Source organism: Episyrphus balteatus, chromosome 4 (assembly GCF_945859705.1).
Source record: "Episyrphus balteatus chromosome 4, idEpiBalt1.1, whole genome shotgun sequence".
In the NCBI taxonomy this organism is placed as follows: domain Eukaryota; kingdom Metazoa; phylum Arthropoda; class Insecta; order Diptera; family Syrphidae; genus Episyrphus; species Episyrphus balteatus.
The window spans coordinates 55,183,176-55,207,031 of record NC_079137.1 but is presented as its reverse complement, the minus strand read 5'-3'; the positions used below and the strand labels follow the sequence as shown (position 1 = coordinate 55,207,031).

The window sequence follows — 23,856 nt, the reverse complement described above, 5'->3', positions numbered from 1 at the left end:
TAATTACAACTTTTAAAATTATAAGGATTGGTTTTATAATTGTAAGGGTCATAAGGTCAGTGATAGAAAAGTTTTAATAAACTAGTACTATTTTGAAGAAAACGTTCCACATACGCCACAGTGACCGATGAAGAAATTAAAACAAATCAATGCAATCCGTTAATCATTCAATTGAAATAAGAATGTTCGGACATTTACTTCTTATTTGGTTAAAAACTGCTTTTAATTAAATTTTATTTTATTCAAAAACTGCCATGTCTTCAGTCTTTAAAACTTCTCCGACTATGGGCTCAACAAAATTAAAAGACTGAATTATTGATTACAGTCATGTATCAACACTGAACACAGTGATTCAAAATTCCATTAATTTACTATTTACCAAATACGTGCCTTTATTGACTTACCTGACTAAAGTGCTGTTTTCGTTTAAGGAAAAATATTTATTTGATAACTGTAAACAATAATATAATGTGCTTTTTTGCAATAATAAGATTTTTTTGTAAGTTTGTTAGAAAAAAAATTTGTTTTTTTTTTCTGAATTAAATTCATTAGTTACAGATATACATGATTATAAGTGCATTTACAAAACAATTTTCAACACTTTTTAATAAAATGCATTACGAAAACTTGATCTTATTTGATTATTTAAATTTGTTGCAAAACTTCCATCTAAAAAGGGGCCCAAATTCGAATATAATTGATTCATTGATTCAGAAATTCGGTTTTGGATTTCTTCTTGTGTTCGTCTCATTCTTTCTTCAAATTCTCGTTGCTCTTCAGGTGTCATTTGATGTACTTCACCGCCACCACCTTGAATATATGAATTTCCTCCAGCTCCTGATGTTATGACCATATTTACTCTTCCGCCATTGTTTGGATTTGGTTCATTTATTTCTTCTTCGGCCAAAACAGAACCATTTGAATCGTAACATCTTCGACGTCTTACTATTACATCAAAGTTATTTGGATCATTTTGTTTAGTTACTTTACAATTATATGCTCCTTGTGGACATATCATCGAATCACAGTAAAGACTACCTGTTGAGAGTTAAAAGAGACACAAAAACGTATGAAAACAGTTGATGATAGATTGGAAATTCTTTAACAAACCATTATTTAGTGTCTGAATACGGACATCTCCAACTATAGTAGAACTATACGAATATGAATAGGGTACAGCTTGAACAACCAAGACTGTTAACAGCAAAGCGAAGAGGCTCATTAGAATGTTCTGTAATTAGAAAAATTTAATAGAAATGTTACTAACATAACGCATAACGCATATAAACTGTAAAAAAAAAAAACAAAATTAAACTTTAACTTCCCGAAATTAAAGTTCAGAGGAAATTCAATTGTGTTGGAGTAACTTCAGCAAATTATTTCAGACATAATTTTAATTGTTATGGTCCAATGAAAAATTTTAGGTAAAATACTTTTCTAACTTATGAAGAAAACCAAGTTTTTTTTTGTTGTTCAGAGTTAGAAAAGTCTCTCCAAAAATGAATACTCTTATCTTCATATTTCTAATTGTAGAAAAATTAGAAATCATGTTCATTAAAGATTTCTGAAAAAATTCGTTCGGACTTATATTTATTTCTATCAAAAAGAGTATTCAAATAAAATGCACGACTGGGTCGCACTTACTTGCTCTTGTAGTTCACAGTATTTTTATCTTAAATATCTATTGGAAATTTAAGATTTTGTAGAAAAAAAAATCAAAAAAAAAATTAAAAGTTTAAAAATTAAATTAAAAATTTTTTTTTTCAAAAATGTTTTTAAAAATATTTTTTTTTTAACATTTTATACTTAATGATCTCTGTAAATTTTAAATAAAATAACTAATGCTTTGATGAAATATATGAACTTAAAAAATATGGCAATTTTTGAAAAACGGCAACGCCATATTTCCGTTCTCCGCATTTTTTGAGAAAAACTAAAAACGCAGTTTTGTTAAAATCAATAAGAGTATTCTGCACACCAAATTTGATCGAAACCGTTAGAGCCGTTTTCGAGAAATTTGCAATACCTCGAAAACGTTATATGGGGGGTATGCGTTAAAATGGAGATATTAAAAAAATAAAAAAAACAGGTCTAGGGAATTACGTAAAAATCATCTGTACCAAGTTTCAAGCAAATCCATCCATCCGTTTAGGCCCTAGCTCGATGTACAGATTGACGCACAGACGCACAGACCGACGGACGGCATGACGAAAACCACTTTTTTTATCTTCTCCATCATCGTAATGTTGGTTTTGATTAAAACCTCGATTTTTTTTTCTACACGAAACCAATACTTGCCCTATAGAGCAAGTAAAAACATATTTTGAGGGTCAAAGGGATATACATTAGGGTGTGTCACTTTTGTATCGGAAAAAAAAGTACTCAAATTTTCAAATGTAATAGTGGTCAAAAGTTGTATTAGGGTCTGAGATTTAATAATATGTAAAAAAAAAATTTAATATCGTTCGTCTTTGGCTCGCTCAAATCCGTTGAAGTTGTTAAGAAAAAAACGATTTTATATGAAAAAAAGATTTTTTTTCCTTCACTTATTATTTCGCAGCTTCTTTACTAAGTGTTCAATTCCAATAAATATAAGCTTAAAAGTTTTTTCTTTGAATTATTTTTCACATGAAAGCCTAAAAATATTTAATATATTTTTTTTGTATCCAAACGGTGCAATTTAAAAAAAAAAAACATATGTTTCAAAAACCTCTAAAAATCGAAATTTTACGATTTCTTCCTATATTTTGAGCGAGCCAAAGATATTAATTAAAATGAAAATTGTAAACGCAGGATTTTATTTTGATAAGCAATGCAACTTTTAAAAGCTATTACATTTGAAAATTCCATACTTTTGCATTTTGACACACCCTAATATACATGAGTTGTTTAACTTCATTCTTCGCATTCATGCACAGTTTATTTAATTTATATAAAATTGAAAAAACAATATATTTATTTATGTATTGGAAACTTTTTTGAATATAACGTGAGTTACCATAGAATTGCACTAGTGTTCAAATTTGGTAAATACGTTAAAAGATTGATAAAGATATTTTTTAAGGTATTACCTCAAAGAATATTTTCGGAAACAAAAAACTTACTACATGCATGCGCGTAGGAAGGGGGGGTCCTGGGTGGGCCAGGCCCACCCTAGAAAATCAATGGCCCACCCTAGAAAAACCGACAGTTCTACGGAACTTTTAGTCTGGTTTTAGCTCCCACTAACATTTTTTTTTTTTAATATCGCTTGCTGAGAATTATAGGGCTGTATTAATCCAGTCAAATAAGGGTTAACCTCGGAATGAATGTTAGTGGACATTTTTTTTGCTCAATATCTTCCTTTTGCCATTCTATAACATATCTCAAAAATCTAAAAAAATCTCATGTCCGCAAGTCCTAATTTTCTTGGTTTGAAAATAAGGTGCAGATTTTAAATATTGAAAATAACACTTCAGATATTTGTGTCAGATCAACATGAATAAGGTGCATTACTTTTCAGGGATGGTCAGGTTGACTTGTTTGTGAGTTTTGTTGGAATACATTTGTCGCTTATGTTGGTATACATATAAAAATTTAAACTTTTCTTATTAATTTTTTAAAATCTGCACCTTATTTTCAAACCAAGAAAATTAGGACTTGCGGACATGAGATTTTTTTAGATTTTTGAGGGTAGTTAAAGAATATCCAAACAAAGATTAAAATGAAAAAGTTAGCCTTTTAGCACTTATTCCTAAGATGAACAAGAATCTTCTTTAGTGCATATCTTAAAATTTGCTCCTCCATCAAAAAATACCATTATTTCGTAGGTATTTATATTTTTTATAATAGATTGTTTTAATTTTTAGTAATGATGGATTCTAAAATCTTCATGCAAAATTTGGTTCATCTACCATAACTTTTAAGGGTTTTTCGGCAGTAAGTTTGCAACTGTTATAATAATATGAGTTGACAGATGAAAAACAGGTATAACTTTTTCCAGATACGTCAGATTGTCTTGATTTTAGATTTTTTGGAATCAGCATTAAAAAATACCTTGAAATCATGTATCATATGTGTATGTAATACCATAGCCTATTTTTGCTAATTTTGAAAATCTCCATTTCGCGATTTGACCTTGAAATCGCGACAAGCGGACATGAGATTTTTCTAGACTTTTGAGATATGTTATAGAATGGCAAAAGGAAGATATTGAGCAAAAGAAATTTCTACTAACATTCATTCCGAGATTTACCCCTTTTTTCTCCTTATTTTACTGTATTATTATGTATGTTTAATAATTTAATTAATTTTTTAATTAAAATTAATTTTTTAATTAAATTTAATTTTTTACAAAATTAAGATCTTTGGACGTCAAATATCTTTTAAACGGTTAGATAAACGAAAATGGTGTCGAAAGCCTTTTTTGTAGAGCATTCAATTTCCTACAAGAATATGTAAAGAAACCTGCTAAAAAGCCGATTTATAAGAACATGATTTTTTTTAGTAGAAGGATAATATAAAAAATGGAAAATTGCGAAGCGAAGGACCTTTCCGTTAATACCAAAATTTCATGTTTGGTGATTATATTCGAGAGATGTCTGGCAATCTATCGGAGTATAAAATCAAAAAAAAAATCGATTTTTTTTAACCAGCCTTGTGTTTATGTATATTTTTCTTAGTCAGCCATATTTATAAATACCCCGTTTATATGAGCAGTCTAAAAGGTCGGATTCAATAATTAGCTTTTTCAATGTGTGAATTGTGTTAAATAGTTAACAGCATGTAAAATTTTTGACACTATTGAGGTTAATAAAAAATTTTCAGCTGTTAAAAATTTATTGGGCTCTGGCACCTGGTTAAATTTGAGTTAAATTTTTTTTGCAGATGCTTTTTTTTTGTTCATGCCAGAAAAAGGCAGACAAAATTCTAAACAATAATAATCCATACAGCTGAAATTTTTTTTATTAACCTCAATAGTGTCAAAAATTTTACACGTTGTTAACTATTTAACGCAATTCACACACGGCCTTAGACCGTGTGTGAATCGGGTTAAATACTAAGCCGAGAATATATTTTTGACACTTTTGAGGTGAAAGGATAGTTTCAGTTGTCAAAAATTTATCCTGCTCTAGGAGCCGGTTTAATTTTTATTTTCAGAGAAAAAATTTTTTGCAGAATTTTTTGAGTATTTTTTTCAATAACTAATCAAAAACTGAAAATAAAGAAAGAAAATTGAAAAAGTAGTACAAAAATAATGAGTGTATATTAGGAAAAATTTATATTTTTCAATATATTTCATTTTATTGATGATGAAAAAAATTGTTAGTTACCCATTAATGGCAACACAAAAATAAAATTCACATGACAACGCGTGTTGGAAGTTTGTAAATTGTTAATATTTATACTTTTTTTTAAATCATTATTTCTTTCGATTTGCAAAAAAAAAATATTTATCTACGTTAAAAATGTATCCAAATTCACACAGCTAAATTGAGCTAAAGATAATGTTTTATTCACCAGACATTCAAATGTCAAAAATGTATCCTCTGCTAAATATTTAAAATATGGCTTTAGAGTATAGTCACCCGCATACAACAACTTTCAATTAAAAATTTTTATTTTTATATGTACCTACACTTCTGGCTTAAGTTTCAAGAGCACCTTAAACAAAAAAATAAAGCAAATAAAATTGAAAACTTGGTAAGGTCAGTTTTTAAAGCCAATCGCTGTCATAAATTGCGACTGGATTCAACTTTTGTGTCGCTCAAAATAAAAGTGATGTAACTCCATCCAATTGCATTTCGATATAACAAACTTTTAAAAAACGGAGTACCATATTACACTAAACAATATAAAAAGAAAAACCAGTAACTATCAAAAATATATTGCGTATTTGGAGTTGATTCCTTTTTATATTGAAAGATATTAACAAAATACGATACCATTGAACAAAAAACACACATTTTTCAACAAAAAAAAATGAGTTACCGATTACATTACCGATCGAATATATTATTAAAAATACCGATCGAATATATTATTAAAAATAAACTTTTTGCTTATTTTAAGTTATTAAAAACAACAGAGCGTGGCGAATTATTTGCCAATTAAAGGAGCAAAGTAAATAAAATGCACGACTGTGTCACGTAGTTGCTGTAAACTAATACTTATTTATTTATTCTTTATTCATCTACGGATTTATAAATCTTACAGACTACTTACAAATTTCATTAAAAGCTTAATTAATTCAATAAATATAATATTTTTGCTTTATAATCGTTTCTATTCATTGCCAAGTCTATTTCATTACAGTAGTTATTATAAAGCTTAATGCATCTAGTGAAAGATTCATTACAACCATAGTTAAATCTATGTCTAGGGATATTAAGAAAATCACGTTGACGCATTCTTCTTTCTGGAATATATATTTCAAAAATTTGCAAAATATTCAAACTTTTAATTCGATAAGAAAAAACATCATGAACAAACAACAAGCATTGAACAGAACGTCTTTTTTCGAGAGAATCCAAGCCAATTAAGGAACATCTTGAATTGTAAGAAGGAGTATCAATTCTCCATTTTAATTGCTTAACTACAAATCTAGTGAATGCTTTTTGAACTCTTTCGATCCGATTGATACCAATCAAAGTCGAAGGACACCAAACAATTGAACAGTACTCTAGAATCGGACGAACTAAAGACATATAAACTGATTTTAGAGCATAAGGGTTTGTAAACTCATTGCAGTTTCGCTTTACGAAACCAAGCATAGAGTTGGCCTTTGCAATAATAAAATCATAGTGTAATGAAAATGTCAACTTTGAATCAAAAATGACTCCAAGATCGCGAATCTCAGACTTGCGATCAAGAATCTCATTGAAAATATGGTAGTTGTGCAACATTGGGGCCAAAATACGATGAGCTGTGAAAACATTACATTTTTTTATATTGAGCGGTAGTAAATTTTGCTTGCACCAAATAGCAAGTGTATTTAAATCACTTTGAAGATTATAGTAATCAGCTGCATTTTTAATACACATATAAAGCTTGATATCATCTGCATAGATTAAGCAGGATGCATTTTTAAGTAAAAATGGAATTTCATTTACATATATATTAAAAAGAAGCGGACCTAGGTGACTACCTTGTGGTACACCCGAAAGAACTTTAATCATCTTAGAAGTAGTATTACCAATTTGAACACATTGTTTTCTATCATTAAGATAGCTACGTAGCCACCTCAAAATCATGCCATTTATACCGATAGATTCTAGTTTTACTATCAAAATTGAGTGACATATACTATCAAAAGCTTTAATAAAATCAGTATAGATAGTGTCAACCTGATATTTTGACTCAAAAGCATCTGTAACAAATTTACTATAAAGCATAAGATTAGTTACAGTAGACTTTCCAGGCATAAATCCATGTTGTTCATCACAAATATATTCTTTGATGTTAAAATATAAATTATCTCTAACAATTAGTTCAAACAGCTTTGGAATTGCAGATATTTTAGAAATCGCTCTATAATTTTCTACCAAATTCTTTTTGCCAGCTTTATAAACTGGGTTAATGTACGAGAACTTCCATTCATCTAGAAAAACTCCAGTTGATAAGGAAAGGTTGAAAATTATCTGTAACGGAAATGCTAACGAATACTGACATTTTTTAAGAACAAACGAAGGAATGCCATCAGGACCTGGAGTTAAACTTGACTTAAGTTTAGATAATCCATCCAAAATATCGTACTCAGATAGATATAAATTCGATAAATTTAAATTTCCTTTTAAATGGCAAGTAAAATGATTAGTATTTGAAGATGAATGATCCACATAAGTAGTTTCAAAGAATTTCGCAAAAAGCTCACATGAACCTTGTAAATCGTTGGATGACTCACCGTTATATTCCATATTTTGCTGCAATGTACTACATTTTTTTTTATTATTCAAAAAAGTCCAAAAAGCCTTAGGTTCATTACAAATTCGCGATTGAATGTTCAATACATATTGCTTATGTAGATATTTATTCAGAAAATCATATTCCTTACGAATTTGAAAAAAATATTTTCTGTCCACCTCGGAATTTGATTTTCTGAAATTTTTAAAAGCTTTATTCTTTACATTTTTCAAATTAACTAATCGTTTATTCGACCAAGGAACTTTGAATAATTTACATTTTTGTCTTTTTGGAATATTTTCATGAAAACCAATTTGTAACACATCAATAAACTTTTTATACGCACTTTGCAAAGATAATCCAGAAAGAACATGCAGCCAATCAATTGTTTGAAAGTAATTGTCAAGTGTAATGAAATCTCCCTTACAAAAATTTAAATTAATTTCATTTGATACTAATAGCGAATTTGCAATACAACTTTCGAATTTAAGAATACAACATATAGCAATATGATGTACAGAATTATTTAACATAGGAAATGGTATTTCCAAAACTTCAAAAAACATATTATTTATAAAAACTAAATCAAGAAGTCTGTTTAAAGAATTATGCACATGATTAATTTGAAAAACATCCATAGAAAGCATGGAATCAATAAAACTATATTCAATATCTTTACTCATATTATAGGGAAATATACATTTATCTTCATGGGAGTATGTCCATGTTACATCACCCAAATTATAATCACCAACAATAAAGGGATATTGGTTTTCGATTAAATTACTTACGATATGTTCAATATTAGAAATATGTTTATCATATATTTGAATTGAGCTTTTTGGTGGTATATAACTAACTACAAATAAAATTTCTTGCTTATAAAATTCAGCTTTTACGCACATTTGTTCTATACAATCTTCTATAATAGGCAATGAAATATATTTACTATTATAAATAGATCTTACTGCAACTAAAATTCCTCCTCCTCGTTTTAAATAATCATTATATATTCTATCTAAACGATACACATTATATGAACAATCAAACATCTCAGAAGAATTAAAAGTTGAATTTAACCATGTTTCAGTAAATATAATAACATCATATTCATGCATAGAACTTGAAATAAATAATTGATTTGTTTTGGTTCGAACCCCACCAGCATTTTGGTAATAAATTTTTATTGCAGATACATTATTTGAAGGTTGTTGACAAATTTTTGATGGATCATTTGGTTTAGAATTTATTGCATTTATATCTGATCGTTTTTTGGAGTTTCTTTGAATTTTCTCACCAGCACATTCTTAGGCCAGTTTAACGGATTTAGAGCAAGATCATACAATTCCGAAGAAAACCCAATTTTAAAATTTACGTATTTAAGATTCGTAATGTCAGCATCTTTTTTAATCAGCTTAAAGCATAAAATATCTTCATTTTTACATTTTAATTTGGACGCAACATATTTTTTTATTGAGTCCTCAGTCGTAGATGTTGTAAATTTTGATAGATGTAACCATTTATAGCGCGCAATAACACCAATTTCATCATTAGAATTGTTTGTGTTATCCATACCAACAACACGCATAGAATTTTTACTCACGATATTTTGATTTATATTACCCTCATCATCAACAACAACAATAGGTGTAGGAGTAGCACCAACAACAGCAGCAGCAGCAAGACCAGCATTCAACATCTTAACCTCTGATGTACCATCAATCACCTTTATATGACTTTCGTTGACAGTGACTTTAACTTTGGGAGCAGAAGTAGAGGTGGAAGGAGAATTAATATTTCTATTTCCCATCACACTCTCTTCATTCGTCGATATTGATCCAGAAACACCATCATCACGCACAAGTTGTGTATCAACATCATGCACATGATTTGCATTACCAGTAACAAAAGAATTGAGAGCATCAGTTTGGGTTTGGGCATGCAGAGTTTCATTGTTTTTGTTTTTAGCAGTAAAATTCTCTATACTATCACTCATGCCTTGTAATTTTTTGTCCATTTTTTCAACTTTCTTACATACAGCACTAACGATAGGTAATAGGTCATTGACTTTTGTTATAAGATCGGTGATAATTGGAAATTTAACACAGTCATTGCACCGATAAGAAACATTTGGATTGTCATTAACAATTGCATTTAAAACTTCATCATGCAAATTCAAGCATAGTCTATGAAACAATTTTCCACAAAACAAGCTACACTTTATCAATTTAGCATCTTTTAGGAAAGGATTTCCGCATTTAAAGCACTTGTTGTTAGACATTTTAGAGAGAAGGCAAATAACACGTCCGCACAGGGAGAGCGATCGAACTTGAACTTATGTTAGTTTACAGATTGTAAGGGCTTCCTTTATAGACATTCAGGGCAAAGTTTTGTTAAATAATTTTTTTTGTTATTAGACTTTTTTGAGAAAAACTAAAAATGCAGTTTTACGCCTGCAAAATTTAATCAAAATCGTTAGAGCCGTTTTCCAGTTATTTGGTATAACTTGAAGAATTTGTATGGGGGTACACTTTCTAATTAAGGTAGAAAAAGAACAAAAAAAAAAACAACTTTAAAAAAAATTGCACACTCATGGTTATGGCTTCAGGTCGATGATAACATCTGGCCCACCCTAGATAAAATCTCTAGCTACGCCCATGACTACATGTCTGTAGTCAAGTATAAACATACATAGGTATAAACATAATATCCGCCAAAATGGGTATTTTTCCTATAAAGTTCTCGAATTTTGTATTTAAAATGTTGTTTAACAGCTTTTGAAAATGAAAATATCAAACTAAATAATTACAATCGCACGTTCAATATTCATTCATGTTTAAAAATAGTAAAAATATAGGCAACAAGTGTCAAAGTAGTATTTTTAATAGCTTTTATGATTGCATTTATCATGTTTCTACCAATATTTTTTTAAATGTATATTTTTTTTTGATATAAATGTTTGAATTGAATCTTTGAGATATGGAAATCTTGCACACCTACATAACTGGAAGATTTCTTAAGAATTTATTGTAGTAAAAATTTTTGATTTCTTATTGCTCTATAAAATGTGTTTTATGATAATTAAAATATTAAAACAATATTTTTATTATCAGGATGATATTTAAATATCATATTTTTGAAATTTGTTTTTTATATTTTATTATCAATTTTTCATATCAATTTCTCATTCCAAATTATTGAAAAATATTAAATAAACAACTCTTAATGTGTACTAATTTAAAGGTGCTTTGTGTTTTTTCGAAGTAAAATGTATGATTTACTGATAAAATTTGATCGGCAATAAGATTTTACTTCACATATGTACATTAGGGTGTCCGTTATTTCCCAAAGTGATGTTTTCGGGGGAGACACCCCTAGATCGAAAGCTTAGGGCCTAAATAAGGGGAATTTAGCAACAACAAAAATTTTCGGAGGTCATTAACCCGTGCCTCTAGGGTCATACTTCCCCCATACAAATTTGTATGGGAAATTTTTAACTCATACATAAAATTTTTTTTCTCTCGAGTTAAATCATATTTTTTTTTAATGTTTGATAATTCTGATTGGAAAAAAGTTACTTTAAAAGATCACATTCAAAATTTCCCGTTAAAAATTTTTTTTATATTTTATTTCGGTTTTTGAAATTATTAGCTGTTTTCGTAGTTTTTGCTTTCACCTATCACACAATTTTAAATGCAGTTTTATTGGTTTTTAATTCTTTTCAAATATTGCATTCAAAAATTTGTGAATAAATCAAAAATTTCAATTTTTGAAATTTTTTTTGAAATTTTTGCCGTTTTTATACGTTTACTACAAAAGATATGTTTACAACATTTTTATTGAATTTTGTTTAAAAATTATTCACCTAAAAAATTACATCAAAAAAGTTGCAAACAAAAAAGGGTAAAGTATTTAATAATATTTATTTATTATAAAAACGGCAAAAATTTCAAAAAAAAAAATTTCAAAAAATTGACATTTTTGATTTATTCACAAATTTTTGAATGCAATATTTGAAAAGAATTAAAAACCATTAAAACTGCATTTAAAATTGTGTGATAGGTGAAAGCAAAAACTACGAAAACAACTAATAATTTCAAAAACCGAAATACAAACAAAACAAAATTTTTAACGGGAAATTTTGAATGTGATCTTTTAAAGTAACTGTTTTCCAACCAGAATTATCCAACATAAAAAAAAAATATGATTTAACTCGAGAGAAAAAAAATTTTATGTATGATTTAAAAATTTCCCATACAAATTTGTATGGCACGGGTTAATGACCTCCGAAATTTTTTTTTTGCTAAATTCCCCTTATTTAGGCCCTAAGCTTTCGATCTAGGGGGTGTCTCCCCCGAAAACATCACTTTAGGAAATAACGGACACCCTAATGTACATAGGTAGTTTGGGAGAAAATAACAAAACAATTATATCACCTATAATAGAAAAAAAAATATCACCACTATTTTATAAAGAATATTCACTTTCAGTAATGTTTTGTTTGATTTTAAAGAAAAAAGAAAGAAAATCGTACTTAAAATAATAAAAATAATAAAAAAGAAAAAGAAAACATATATATTTTAGATTTTAAACTTTTTTCTTCACGGTTATTACACATTTTTAAGTTTTTATTTTTCGGACTTACCGCGATTTAATTAAGTGAAACCCTGTCGAAACGTCGGGAAATTTTAATCGATTTATTTCGACAAACAAATTAAATCGCGGTAAGTCCGAAAAATAAAAACTTAAAAAAACATATATATGTTCTGAAATAATTCAAAAACATATTTCCATTCGCAAAAATATTTTTGTGAATTTATTTTTTGAAAAATCAGTTTTTTTTGTAAACGGGTAGGTAAGTGAATATTTTCGAAATTTTCTTGTCATAATTTTCTTCGGAATGAAAAACAGGATTTTTTCCTACAATTTTTAAACTTGTTTTAGTCATGATTTTTCATTCGTCAGTTAGACTATCAGAAGAATAAAAAATATCAATATAAAAAAAACTTTTATTCGTAGGAATAAGCCTTAACTAGGATTTATCTGGTTATTGAAAGACTGGCTCTTATTCACCTTAAAAAAAATATTTATAATATTTTTTAATTATGTATGCAATGCATAGCATACTGAACATTCTAATCGGGGTCTCTGCACTATTATGTACTAAAATTCACAATATTTAATCTTTAAAATTTGCACTTTGAAGTGAGATTTTACCCAAGTGGAAGTCCCCGTTTATAATGTGTACAAAATATTTTTTTTTCATTAATATTTTCTTTATGGAAATGTGAAAGAGATGCGCCCTATGTTTTTATTTAATTCATACAACTTTTTTTCGGATTTTTTTGTAAAACTGCCAAAAGGATTACTACTTTGCGTAAAACTTAAATCCAATATGGGCAGTAAAAACAATACATAGATGTTCTTCATATCAACTAGAAAAAATATTTGCACAAAATTTCTGCAAAGTAGCACTTCTTTCAGTATCTAAAATATAAACAATATAAAACTTTTTACACTTCACTTCACATCAAATTCAACAGATGTTTTGCACATGTAATCATTTGCCGGTATAAAAAGAGATAAACAATATGGATTTATATGCAATCTTACACGAATTAAGATTTAAATTCGTGCATTCTTTCTATGGCTTTCTGTTATCACCAAATATTTTCTAAGTAAAATATACTTTGTATCAATGCCACGTTTTATTTCACAAACGTGCACCTTGCCTTACATGACAATATGCAATAAATGCATTTTATTGAAAAATTCTCACCAAATAACAAAAAAGTATAAACTAACAAAACTCTGACTCATCTTAAATTTTCTATTGGCAATGATTTGCGCAGAAAAAAAAATTATAAAACAGCTTTGAGAGCTTTTATTTTTAAATTTCACTTTTCACTTTCTATCGGTCCACAAAAAGGATTCAAGGACTCACTTTAAATAAAATCGAAAAACCCACACAATTTATCCTAAAAGCCTTTACACGATGTTTCATTATTTCTTAGTTGTTGTTCAGTTTACAAACAAACTTTAACCACAAAATGTCAAAGGTTAAAATTAAATCGAAATACCAAGAGTTCATAAATTGTCGTATGGAACAAAATTATTTCTAATATTTATTGCAATTTTGTTATCTTTTTTTTTTTTCAATTAATATTTACTCACTTTCATGATGAGATGATAGATAACAAACTTCTGAACAAAAAAATTGTTTAATTTTTGTAAAATCAAAGTATAAACTCAAATTACGACTGTGGAAAGCACCTTAACAGCGACAGCAATTTTAAGCGAATGTGATCTAAACTAGCAGTGCACTCTACTTTAAAAATTTATTTTATACGCCGTGAAAAATGTTTATTTTATATGTAGATTCTTTAGAGCTTTTTGTTTAGAACAAATCGTAATGACATCACACAGAGTGGCAAATTAAGTTTGATATTTATCATCACAAGTTGATGTTTGTGTGTGTTCGGCTAGAGTTTAGTTAAGTTTTGATAGAAACCGCTAAATGATCGTTTTTCTATTTCTTAAGTTAGAATATTGTTCTTAGAAGTAGTAAAATGTCAAGTTTGCAAATTTTTGGTTGTTAAGTTTAGGTTTATCATATTTGAATTCATTTGTTGTTAGACTTTTAGGTATTTACGTTTTAAAAGGTGAGTTTTTTATCACCGTTAACGATAAGAGACATGAGGATGTTACGTATATGGAGCTTTGTCAGCTGTAAAAATTTGAAATTAGCCATTTAAAATCGTCTTTTTTTTAATGAGTATTTTTTTATTATTGAATAGTTTTCGAGAAAGATTCTGTCGATTTTACTGAAATGTGTATGCAAATTTCTACTGATTATATTGAGAACGTTGAAAAATGCAATAGTTCTTATTCAAAACATCGATTTGAATTTTTTAATTTGATAAATTAATAATAAATAATGCATTAAATGTTCACGTTGGTAAGTCTTTAAATGGATTTAAATAAAGGGTTAACTGATGGGACTTTCTTGGTAGAAAAGCAATTTCCAACTAACTAAATTCAGCCTCTAAAGTTTTGAAGAAGCTTTTTTTTTAGTGGGCCCTTAGGCCTTAATTAGCTACACACAAAAGCACTAGTCCTTATAAACTTTTTACAAAACTTTACTAAAGCTGTGGCTTTTCAGGTAGCGGAAAATCTATATTTTGCATTAAAATTAATTTTTGGGACCTTATAACGAAAGTAGCGATGAGTACCGCTCAAAAACAGTTTTAGTTCAGCTCACTAAAGTGATTTTAGATTACAATTTAAAATCACATACATCACAGAGTTCTTACTCCCGACTTTTTTCATTTTTGTAAACCAGTATTAATAAATTAACACCTAAACCAAAATTTCAAAAAAAAATTCAATACCCGTTTTCGAAAATTTTATTTTTCAAAAACAAAATTTAATTTTTTTTTAAATCCAAAAATTAAAATTGCGTTGAAATTGAAAAAGTTGTTCAGGAGAAACTTAAAAAATAAAACAGTTCTATGAGATGCTGTTAATAATGGTTTTTGAAAAATAAAAAACTTCTTTTTATCAGAAGATAGACCTTGTTCAAAAATAATATCTGATTCTAAGATAATTGCAAAACCAAATTGCATTTATCTGCAAAGTTACTAATACTTAACTTAATTTAAGAAAGCCCTTACTTTGGTATAGCTTGACTCAAGTTAGCGATAATTTCGCCGTTTAGACTAATGGTCGAAACTATTGTAAGATCTTAATTTAATAAAAAAGTTATTCTTTATAATTGTATTTAAATAATTTTGATATCTTTTTTGATTGCTCAAATACTTAAGCACTGTTTACATGAGAGCGACTAACGAATGAGCGAATGATCAAACAAATGAAATTTAATGCATTTCTAAAGTAGGTAAATTAAAAGAAAAATAGTTCAAATTTTTCAAAAATTACATTTTCATATTTTTAAGAAATATTAAAAAACAAATTAGTCGTTACGAATAAAAGTTTGTTCGTACGAACAATCGGTTTTCTTACATTTTTCTTATTTTAGAAATTGAAATGTTATAATTTTCTTTGAATAAATTAAACACTAGATAGCTTGCTACTGCTTAATACAGTTTTTGTTAAAAAAAAAAGTATTTAAAAAAAAAATTAAATTTCATTTGTTTGTGAACAGTGCTTTATTCTTCAATGCTGTTGCATTTTTCTTGCCCGTGATAATTTTCGATTTTGAGTCCAAGTTTCTCCGATAAAAAAAAGAAAGCAAACACAGTGTTTTATCAATTTTATTAATAAAGGAAACAATAATAAATAAATTATATGTAAATAGATCTTATCTGATGTTCTGGAATATTTTTTTTTTTTCTTTTTTTGAAAGTGTATCCTGCGCAAAAAAAAATTTGAATATCCACATTTCATTATAAAAAAGAAAAGAAAAAGTGTTGAAAATTTTATTTTTTTTTTGTTTCATAACAGATGTAATAGAAAAGACACTGTTTGCCTAAAACCTATATTTTTGAGCTTCGCTTAGTCAAAACCAGATCATGTGTATTGATCCTCATACATTTCATACTTAGTTTTTTGCTTGTCCTGAAAATCGACTTTTCGGAGTTACGAGGTATTAGAACTACAGTGACGATATATATATTGCAAAATTCCAAAAAGAAAATGCTAACCCATTGAAATTTGGTAACGTTAAATTTGGAAGAGGAAGCAAAAATTACATACTAGAGAATTATTTTGTTATAAAAAGAAAAACTGTCTAACAAATTTAAAAAAAAAATGGTTTTAACCGTTTTCAGAAAACTCAAAAACGAAATATTGAAAAAAAAAACTTACTCTCAAAATGTTGTTCCACGTGTGGAAAGATGAACATATATAAAAGTTGAATTAACTTTTTTTTGAAATATTCCTTCAGTAATTAGGTACTTATAATTTTTTAATGCAATATTTTATTTATTAACAAAAATTTACAAAATTATTTCGTTCATTATACACAATAAGTTCATTTAATTTATCAACATTAGTTTACAAAAAATCCAAAACAGGATTTCTTAAACTATTATTTATTTGATTCTTCAAATTAGATGCAAAACTTCCATCGAGCAGAGGTCTCAATGATGTTTGCATATTTTTTATAGTATCAGCAACTTGTTGTTTAGTCTTTTTTAGATATTCCTCAAGTTCCTTTTTTTCTTCGGGAGTCATAGGACGCGAATTATATATTCCACCAGATGAAACATTAACATTAACTATTCCTTGATTCTTATTTGGTTCATTTAAGTTTTGTTGTTCAATAACATCTCCATTTTTATCTGAACATGTACGTTGTCTAATAATGGTGTTTAGGTCATTTGGATCATTTCGTTTTGTAACACGGCAAAGAACTGTCGTTGATGGACAAATTAATGAATCACAATAGATTGAGCCTTTAAGAAAAAAATGTAGTAAGAGATTTTTAATTAAATATTAAATTGCATTAAAAAATAAATTAAAAACAAACCATTATTCATTGGTTGGATACGAATATCACCAACAATTGATATACCAATAGATGATACCTCTTCAGTTAAAAACAAACAAATGCATGTAATAAATAAAGCCCTTGCAATAACCTTTAAAGATAAAAAAAAAGAAGAGTTTTACTTATCGCACTTATCTCAAAAACTTGACCTTAAAGTTTTTATCATACTAGCTACCATAATACCCCACTTAAACTTTCAAAACAAGTTACAAAACACCTTTTGTGTTCTTTCAAAAGAAGAAATATAATCTTTCATACCACTTAAAGCATCTATACAAAATGCAAAAATATATCATTTATCTTTTTTTACAAAATGTTTTGATTTTATGATAAGGCCTTATTTATATTTGATAGCAAAAACTAAACATTATTTTAATATCTTTTTTAATTGTCGTTTTTTTTTTTAGCTTACTTTCATCATTATAACGAGTTAGTTATATTATTTCAAAAAGAATACAAAAATTGTACAAAATTAGAATGATACACTTTCACAGTCAATAGCAAATTAGATCTAACAAGTCGAGTACACTTTATTTAAAAACATCTTTTTATACCTACTCTGCCTCGACATGAAAATATTAAATGTTTTTAAACCATTTTTTTTTTATATATAAACAGGTGAATACAATGCGGGTTGGATATTAATCATCATGGTTATCTTTGTTCTATTGTGTTTGGCTGAAGTTTACTTTATACCTGATACAAAAAACAGTATTTTCAAACAATTAATGGTTAAGTGCAGTTAAAAAAAAAATTAGTTGCAAATGTATTTCACAATATAGGAATAATATTTACATAGCCCTTAAGTCCAGCTGAATATATATAAACAGTAGTTAAGTAATTTGTTTTTCAATTTAGGGTTACCTCCAGTTTTATAACAAATTTCTAATCAATAATGACCATGTCAGTAATTGCAAAAATAAATAAAACTGGCGCTTGAAAAAAACCTTTTTTTAAGTATATCAGTACACCGATTAATTCCTTTTGTAAAACTCTGACTAAATTTAAAAGTCATAAGGACTTTGATTTTCAAACATGCAGAAATTGCCTACACCAAACAAAAATTTCATCTTTAAACCATCAGAAGTATTGCTCTCGAACCCTTATTAATAGGAAAACATTAAATGCACATGACTAATATCTTTCAAAAACTGTCTGTACAATATCGACTTATTTTTACATGGTACCTACTTTAGTCATCTCAAAGGAATCAACTTATGTTTGGTAAAATTACGAAAATATTTTGGTTTTTGGCATTTTTTTATTTTTAAATCCCTTTCTGAACTGCTCCAAACAACACCAACGAATGCTATTTAGGACAGAATTTTTTTCTTTAAGCACCATAAAATTGTACTTTTTTATTCCGGACAGTCCAGAACAGGCTAACTAAACAAAGCAACAATAAGAACAATTTTTGTTTTCTGAAGACTATTTTCTTGTTTTGCAATTAAAAACGTTAGATATATGTAAAAAAAAAAACTATTCTCTTCCCTATACTATTTTTTGAAGCAGTTCAAATATTCCATTTCTTCCTATCATAAAACTCTACAGTTTATTACTTCTTTACGAATAGAAAACTTGATTTTTTTTTCACGTAAAAAAATTACTTTGTTCTAAATTTTACTTGAAGTCACTTTTTCCCGACGAAAATGTAATGACCCAAAGTTTTTTTCAGGTTCTTAAATTCATAAAAAAATTCATTAAAAAAAATCGGAAGTTGAAAATCCTATTTTATATTACTAGCTTACCCGTGCGAGACTTCTCGCATGCTTAAATAAAAAGAAAGTATAGGTAGGTAGGTACAAATGTAAATGCAGAGTGTGTTTTTTAAAAAGTCGAGAATTACTAAAAAACTCCTGTTTATCCCATTTAAAATACATTGGATTAGCCCCAGTTTAAGTTAAACAGCTATGAATATGGCACATTAAATTTAGCAATTCTAGGTTCCCTAAGGTGTACATACATTTTATAATTAACTCTATTTCAAACAGGTTGCCGCAACTAATATCTCAAACTTGGTCAATTTGAAGAACATGAACCGATGTTGAATCATGCATTCACCACCTTAAATCGTCAATAAAAAAAATTGTTGAACGTAAGGTTTCTGTCTGATTCTTACATACGACAATTTTTCCTTTGACGATTTTTCTTTGCTGTTGTATTGGGCTTTTCCAAAAATTATCTTAGACCCATTTAATTCACACTCCATTAAATTTTATATCGCTATTCAAAAGTGGAAATTTTAAAACTCGTATCAACCTACGTGATTTCATAGTTTTTCATTTTTAATAGCCACTTATCATGTTTTAGCCTAGGAAGTACCTAAACGGACCTAACACCCCTATTACGATTGTCAACTATCAATTGATAGTTGATAAATACTGAAATTTGATGTTTTAAAATCGAAATGGGGGAAAACTGTTCATTTTTTTAATGGATCTTTTCAGTTACATTTCACGGTTAGCATCATTCTTCGTTTTCAAATTTTTTTCAAAGCAAATAAGAGATCGATTTTTTTTTTTAACAACTATAAATTCTTTGCTTCCGGCTACAAAGAGGTTAAGTCACAAAATTGCACTTTCGGGTTTTGATGAAAAGAGAATAAGCTCTTTTATTTGGTATCAAAAACATAAATTTGTAACTCTTTCTTATAAAAATAAGAGGATCAATGCTCAAAAATTCATCGATTTTCAACATCAATCGGTTTTTCTGGTAAACTATCATTTATGTAAGTCCTTTTTACCCAGGGGCAAAGAATTGATAGTTGACAATCGTAATAGGGGTGCAACACTTACGCCCCTATAGCACGCAAAGAGCAAATGAAGGGTCCAGGGGAAAAACGGCACATGTCCACTTTTTGTCAAAAATAAACGAATGATGAGGTCTTTGTAATATTTACTGACCACTATCTGATGGCATCCTAACTTTTATAAAACAAATTTAAGCCTTGCTGAAAAAGTAAATAAATTGTGCGCTTTAAGTACTAAGTTGTATGGAGAACAAAATTTAAAAATGCATTTTTCTCGAAATGAGTTGGAATGGACTTGTGCTGTTTTTCCCTTGGAGCCTTCAAATATTCCGGCCTTTTTCTTATGTACATTATGTATATACTATATATGTACATACATAGGTGCACTTCCCAGACTTTTCCTGGCAAATGGAAGATGAAATGTTCCTACGGAATATGTTCATACATACAGTTGTGTTCAAAATAATAGTAGTGCCTGCAACAAAATAACATTTGTTATATTTACGGTGCTTCTATGGTTAAAAATTTAATTTCTTTGATGTCAAAGTTTGTAACGGTCAATTACTAATAAATGTATCGTAATTTTAAAATGAAAAAGAAGGTGCCAAATAATTTTTCATTGATTTTTGGTTGTTCTTTCGAATTTGACCTGTTCAAAATAATAGTAGTTAAAGTTATTTTTTAAGAATTTAAAAGCGGTTTATAACTTAGAATATTTATTTTTGGTTTAAAAGTAAGTACTCATATAATTTGAATAATTTTTCAACAAAAAACGATTTGTTTCGGTTTTAATCTATTTAAAGTTCGAAGAGCAAAACACTGCAGTTCGGATAAAGGAAACTTATACGAAAGCTGCTTGAAGAAGGGAAAACCTACTTGGAAATTCAAGTTTATATTAGGATGCTCTCCTACAATGGTAGCCTATGCAATAAAGTCAACGAAAGACCCGAAACGCGCGGTAAAAAAAGAAAAAAGACCGCCGTAGATGACAGGCGTATTGTCCCGACGAGGAAAGTTGAGCCTTCTGCATCGTTGTTTCACATCCAGAAGGCTTTAAGCCTGGATTGCAGTGCAGTGCACATTCGGAGGCGAATGTTAGACACTAATTTGTACGCTTGAAACCCACGAAAAGTTCCGCTCTTAACAAAGAAATATGTTAAAATACTAAAATTTTCGACCCTCCATGTTTAACTGTTTTCGTCGTATACTTTGGAACATAATCCGTATTGGGTGGACGTCGGACGTATTGTGGAGATCCAGTACCACCAAAAGGGACAAATATGCTGTCATCAGTAAACAATATGTTACGCCATTACTTTGCTGGCCAGTTTATGTGGTCTTTTACAAACTGGATACGCTTTTTAACATGTTTCGCTGAACTTTTCGTGGGTTTCAAGCGTACAAATTAGTGTCTAACATTCGCCTCCGAATGTGCACTGCACTGCAATCCAGGCTTAAAGCCTTCTGGATGTGAAACAACGATGCAGAAGGCTCAACTTTCCTCGTCGGGACAATACGCCTGTCATCTACGGCGGTCTTTTTTCTTTTTTTACCGCGCGTTTCGGGTCTTTCGTTGACTTTATTGCATAGGCTACCATTGTAGGGGAGCATCCTAATATAAACTTGAATTTCCAAGTAGGTTTTCCCTTCTTCAAGCAGCTTTCGTATAAGTTTCCTTTATCCGAACTGCAGTGTTTTGCTCTTCGAACTTTAAATAGATTAAAACCGAAACAAATCGTTTTTTGTTGAAAAATTATTCAAATTATATGAGTACTTACTTTTAAACCAAAAATAAATATTCTAAGTTATAAACCGCTCTTAAATTCTTAAAAAATAACTTTAACTACTATTATTTTGAACAGGTCAAATTCGAAAGAACAACCAAAAATCAATGAAAAATTATTTGGCACCTTCTTTTTCATTTTAAAATTACGATACATTTATTAGTAATTGACCGTTACAAACTTTGACATCAAAGAAATTAAATTTTTAACCATAGAAGCACCGTAAATATAAAAAATGTTATTTTGTTGCAGGCACTACTATTATTTTGAACACAGCTGTATATGTATGTACTTACAAAAAATCTTGAAAAAAAACCATAGGTGTGTTTTTTTGTTTATCTATATTGATTTTTGAAATCCATGCAAATATTTGGCACCACTGTACATAAACTTTGGCAGCTGTCTGTCAGAAAAGTCGCTTTTGTTTTTTTAATATTAACTCCGCAGTGGAAGGCCATTACATCCATGATGGATGCAAACAAATTTTTTCACAAAAAAAAAAAAAAACAAAAACCATAGCATGGCATCCATTTTGGATTCAAAAAATTTCACAAAAAACCAAAAATCAAAACTGACAGTTCTGATTCTGAAAAAAAAACAGAATTTCTCTTCTGGTTTTAAAAACAGAATCAGAAGCAGAATCACTCACACATTCATAGATTTAAATGTTAGCAGTACAAAATGTTTGCAGCACAAAAACAAATGAAGTTTGGCGCGATTACACATATATGTGGCACATGTAAAACTTCAGATTCTTCGGAATAAAAAAAAACTGTTCAATTGGGATTCTGAATCGAAGAACAATTCCGGATTGCCAATTAAAAACGCCATTAAACGTTTTTTATTGTTTTGTTTCTGGCGGTGTTTTTTTTTTTTCATAAAGGGAAATTCCAAAAACTATCTTTGTCTTTTCCTTTTCTAATTTGACATATCTCGGCATGGAAAATGTAAACAAAAAACATATTGTCACACACACTTACAACAAACACTGTGTGTTCGAAATAATTTGACCACAAAAACTTTTATATTTCGCGATTGTTTTCAAATTTAAAGTTTTTATTTCCGATTAATTAAAAAAAAATAATTAATTTTACATATTTATTTTGGAAAACACGAACTAAATTCACAAAACTCTATCACAATTCGCGCCTCCTTTTGTTTGTTTATGTCTTCACCATCCCAGCTATAGCTGTAAATTTTTTTTTCTGTTTTCTTTTGACTATTTTCTTATACTGACAATCGTTGGAAGTTCCCCACTGAACTTATTCCAAAGATCCTGTCAAAAGCGATGAACACTTCCACTTTCCAATCATTTTGGAAACATCTTATGTAGAAGTGTTCAATGATCTGAAAGAATAATTAAAATAAAGGTAGGACCGCACTTGATGTTGAAGGAACTACGCTAAGTACACCAAAGTAAAAAATAAGCAAAATATTTTGTATCTTTCATTGGTTATCGGAACTACACTATGTGGAATATAATTATTCCTATCAAAATATCGTATAATGTGATAAATAAATAAAATAAATCAATTATTTGTATTTGACGAATTCGACGGAAGAAATAGCCCAACTTTCTACTTTTTCATCTGTCGTATCCTTTGACATTGGTTGTCAACAATAGATCAGTTCGATTTTCTGTTTCGGAGTGCACACCGGGGAATTTCAGAACTAAGAACTGTGTTCTTTTCTTTTCTGATTTTATGAATTGTGAACTTTAGTTGTTTATTTGTGAAGAAAATGTAATAAAAGTAACATTTAATGATATATCTAATAAATTATATCAATTAAATACTAAAATTCTGTTGTAGAGTTCAATTTTACTATGCCAAAGTCATATCTACAAATGATAATCTGTTATTAAAAATTGTTTTTAACTGAAGAGCAAGTACATACATAAAGTCTAGTAGCGTATTTTATTTTATTAAAAA

At 28.6% G+C, this 23,856-nt stretch overlaps 2 protein-coding genes across 3 annotated transcripts; both read right to left on the bottom strand.

Moving 5' to 3' along the window:
* Positions 1–510: 510 nt before the first annotated feature.
* LOC129918254 (uncharacterized) lies at positions 511–14,211 on the bottom strand. Of its 2 annotated transcripts, none has more exons than XM_055998684.1 (3): positions 13,826–13,900; positions 1,111–1,231; positions 511–1,038 (listed from the first exon to the last, which is right to left on the bottom strand). In XM_055998684.1, the coding sequence occupies exons 1-3, from the start codon at positions 13,883–13,885 to the stop codon at positions 605–607; spliced, it is 615 nt and encodes a 204-aa protein (XP_055854659.1). In that variant the 5' UTR covers positions 13,886–13,900; the 3' UTR covers positions 511–604. The 2 variants fall into 2 exon arrangements, with proteins under 2 accessions (XP_055854659.1, XP_055854660.1); XM_055998685.1 differs by lacking the exon at positions 13,826–13,900 and adding an exon at positions 14,056–14,211 and having other exon boundaries at positions 514–1,038.
* A 2,542-nt stretch (positions 14,212–16,753) lies between these two features.
* Positions 16,754–17,935, bottom strand: LOC129918256 (uncharacterized). The gene is made up of 3 exons (XM_055998687.1): positions 17,805–17,935; positions 17,372–17,483; positions 16,754–17,297 (listed from the first exon to the last, which is right to left on the bottom strand). Exons 1-3 carry the CDS (start codon positions 17,811–17,813, stop codon positions 16,897–16,899), a joined length of 522 nt encoding a protein of 173 aa, XP_055854662.1. The 5' UTR covers positions 17,814–17,935; the 3' UTR covers positions 16,754–16,896.
* Positions 17,936–23,856: the final 5,921 nt, after the last annotated feature.

Bases quoted from the DNA above. Each gene is read 5' to 3' on its own strand.
- LOC129918254 (XM_055998684.1), bottom strand. From the start codon at position 13,885: ATGAAACATCGTGTAAAGGCTTTTAGGATAAATTGTGTGGGTTTTTCG. The intron at 1,232-13,825 runs GTGAGTCCTTGA...TTCTAATTACAG, and splicing joins GTTTTTCGATTTTATTTAAA to AACATTCTAATGAGCCTCTT. The intron at 1,039-1,110 runs GTTTGTTAAAGA...AACTCTCAACAG, and splicing joins TATTCAGACACTAAATAATG to GTAGTCTTTACTGTGATTCG.
- LOC129918256 (XM_055998687.1), bottom strand. The intron at 17,298-17,371 runs GTTTGTTTTTAA...TTTTTCTTAAAG, and splicing joins TATCCAACCAATGAATAATG to GCTCAATCTATTGTGATTCA.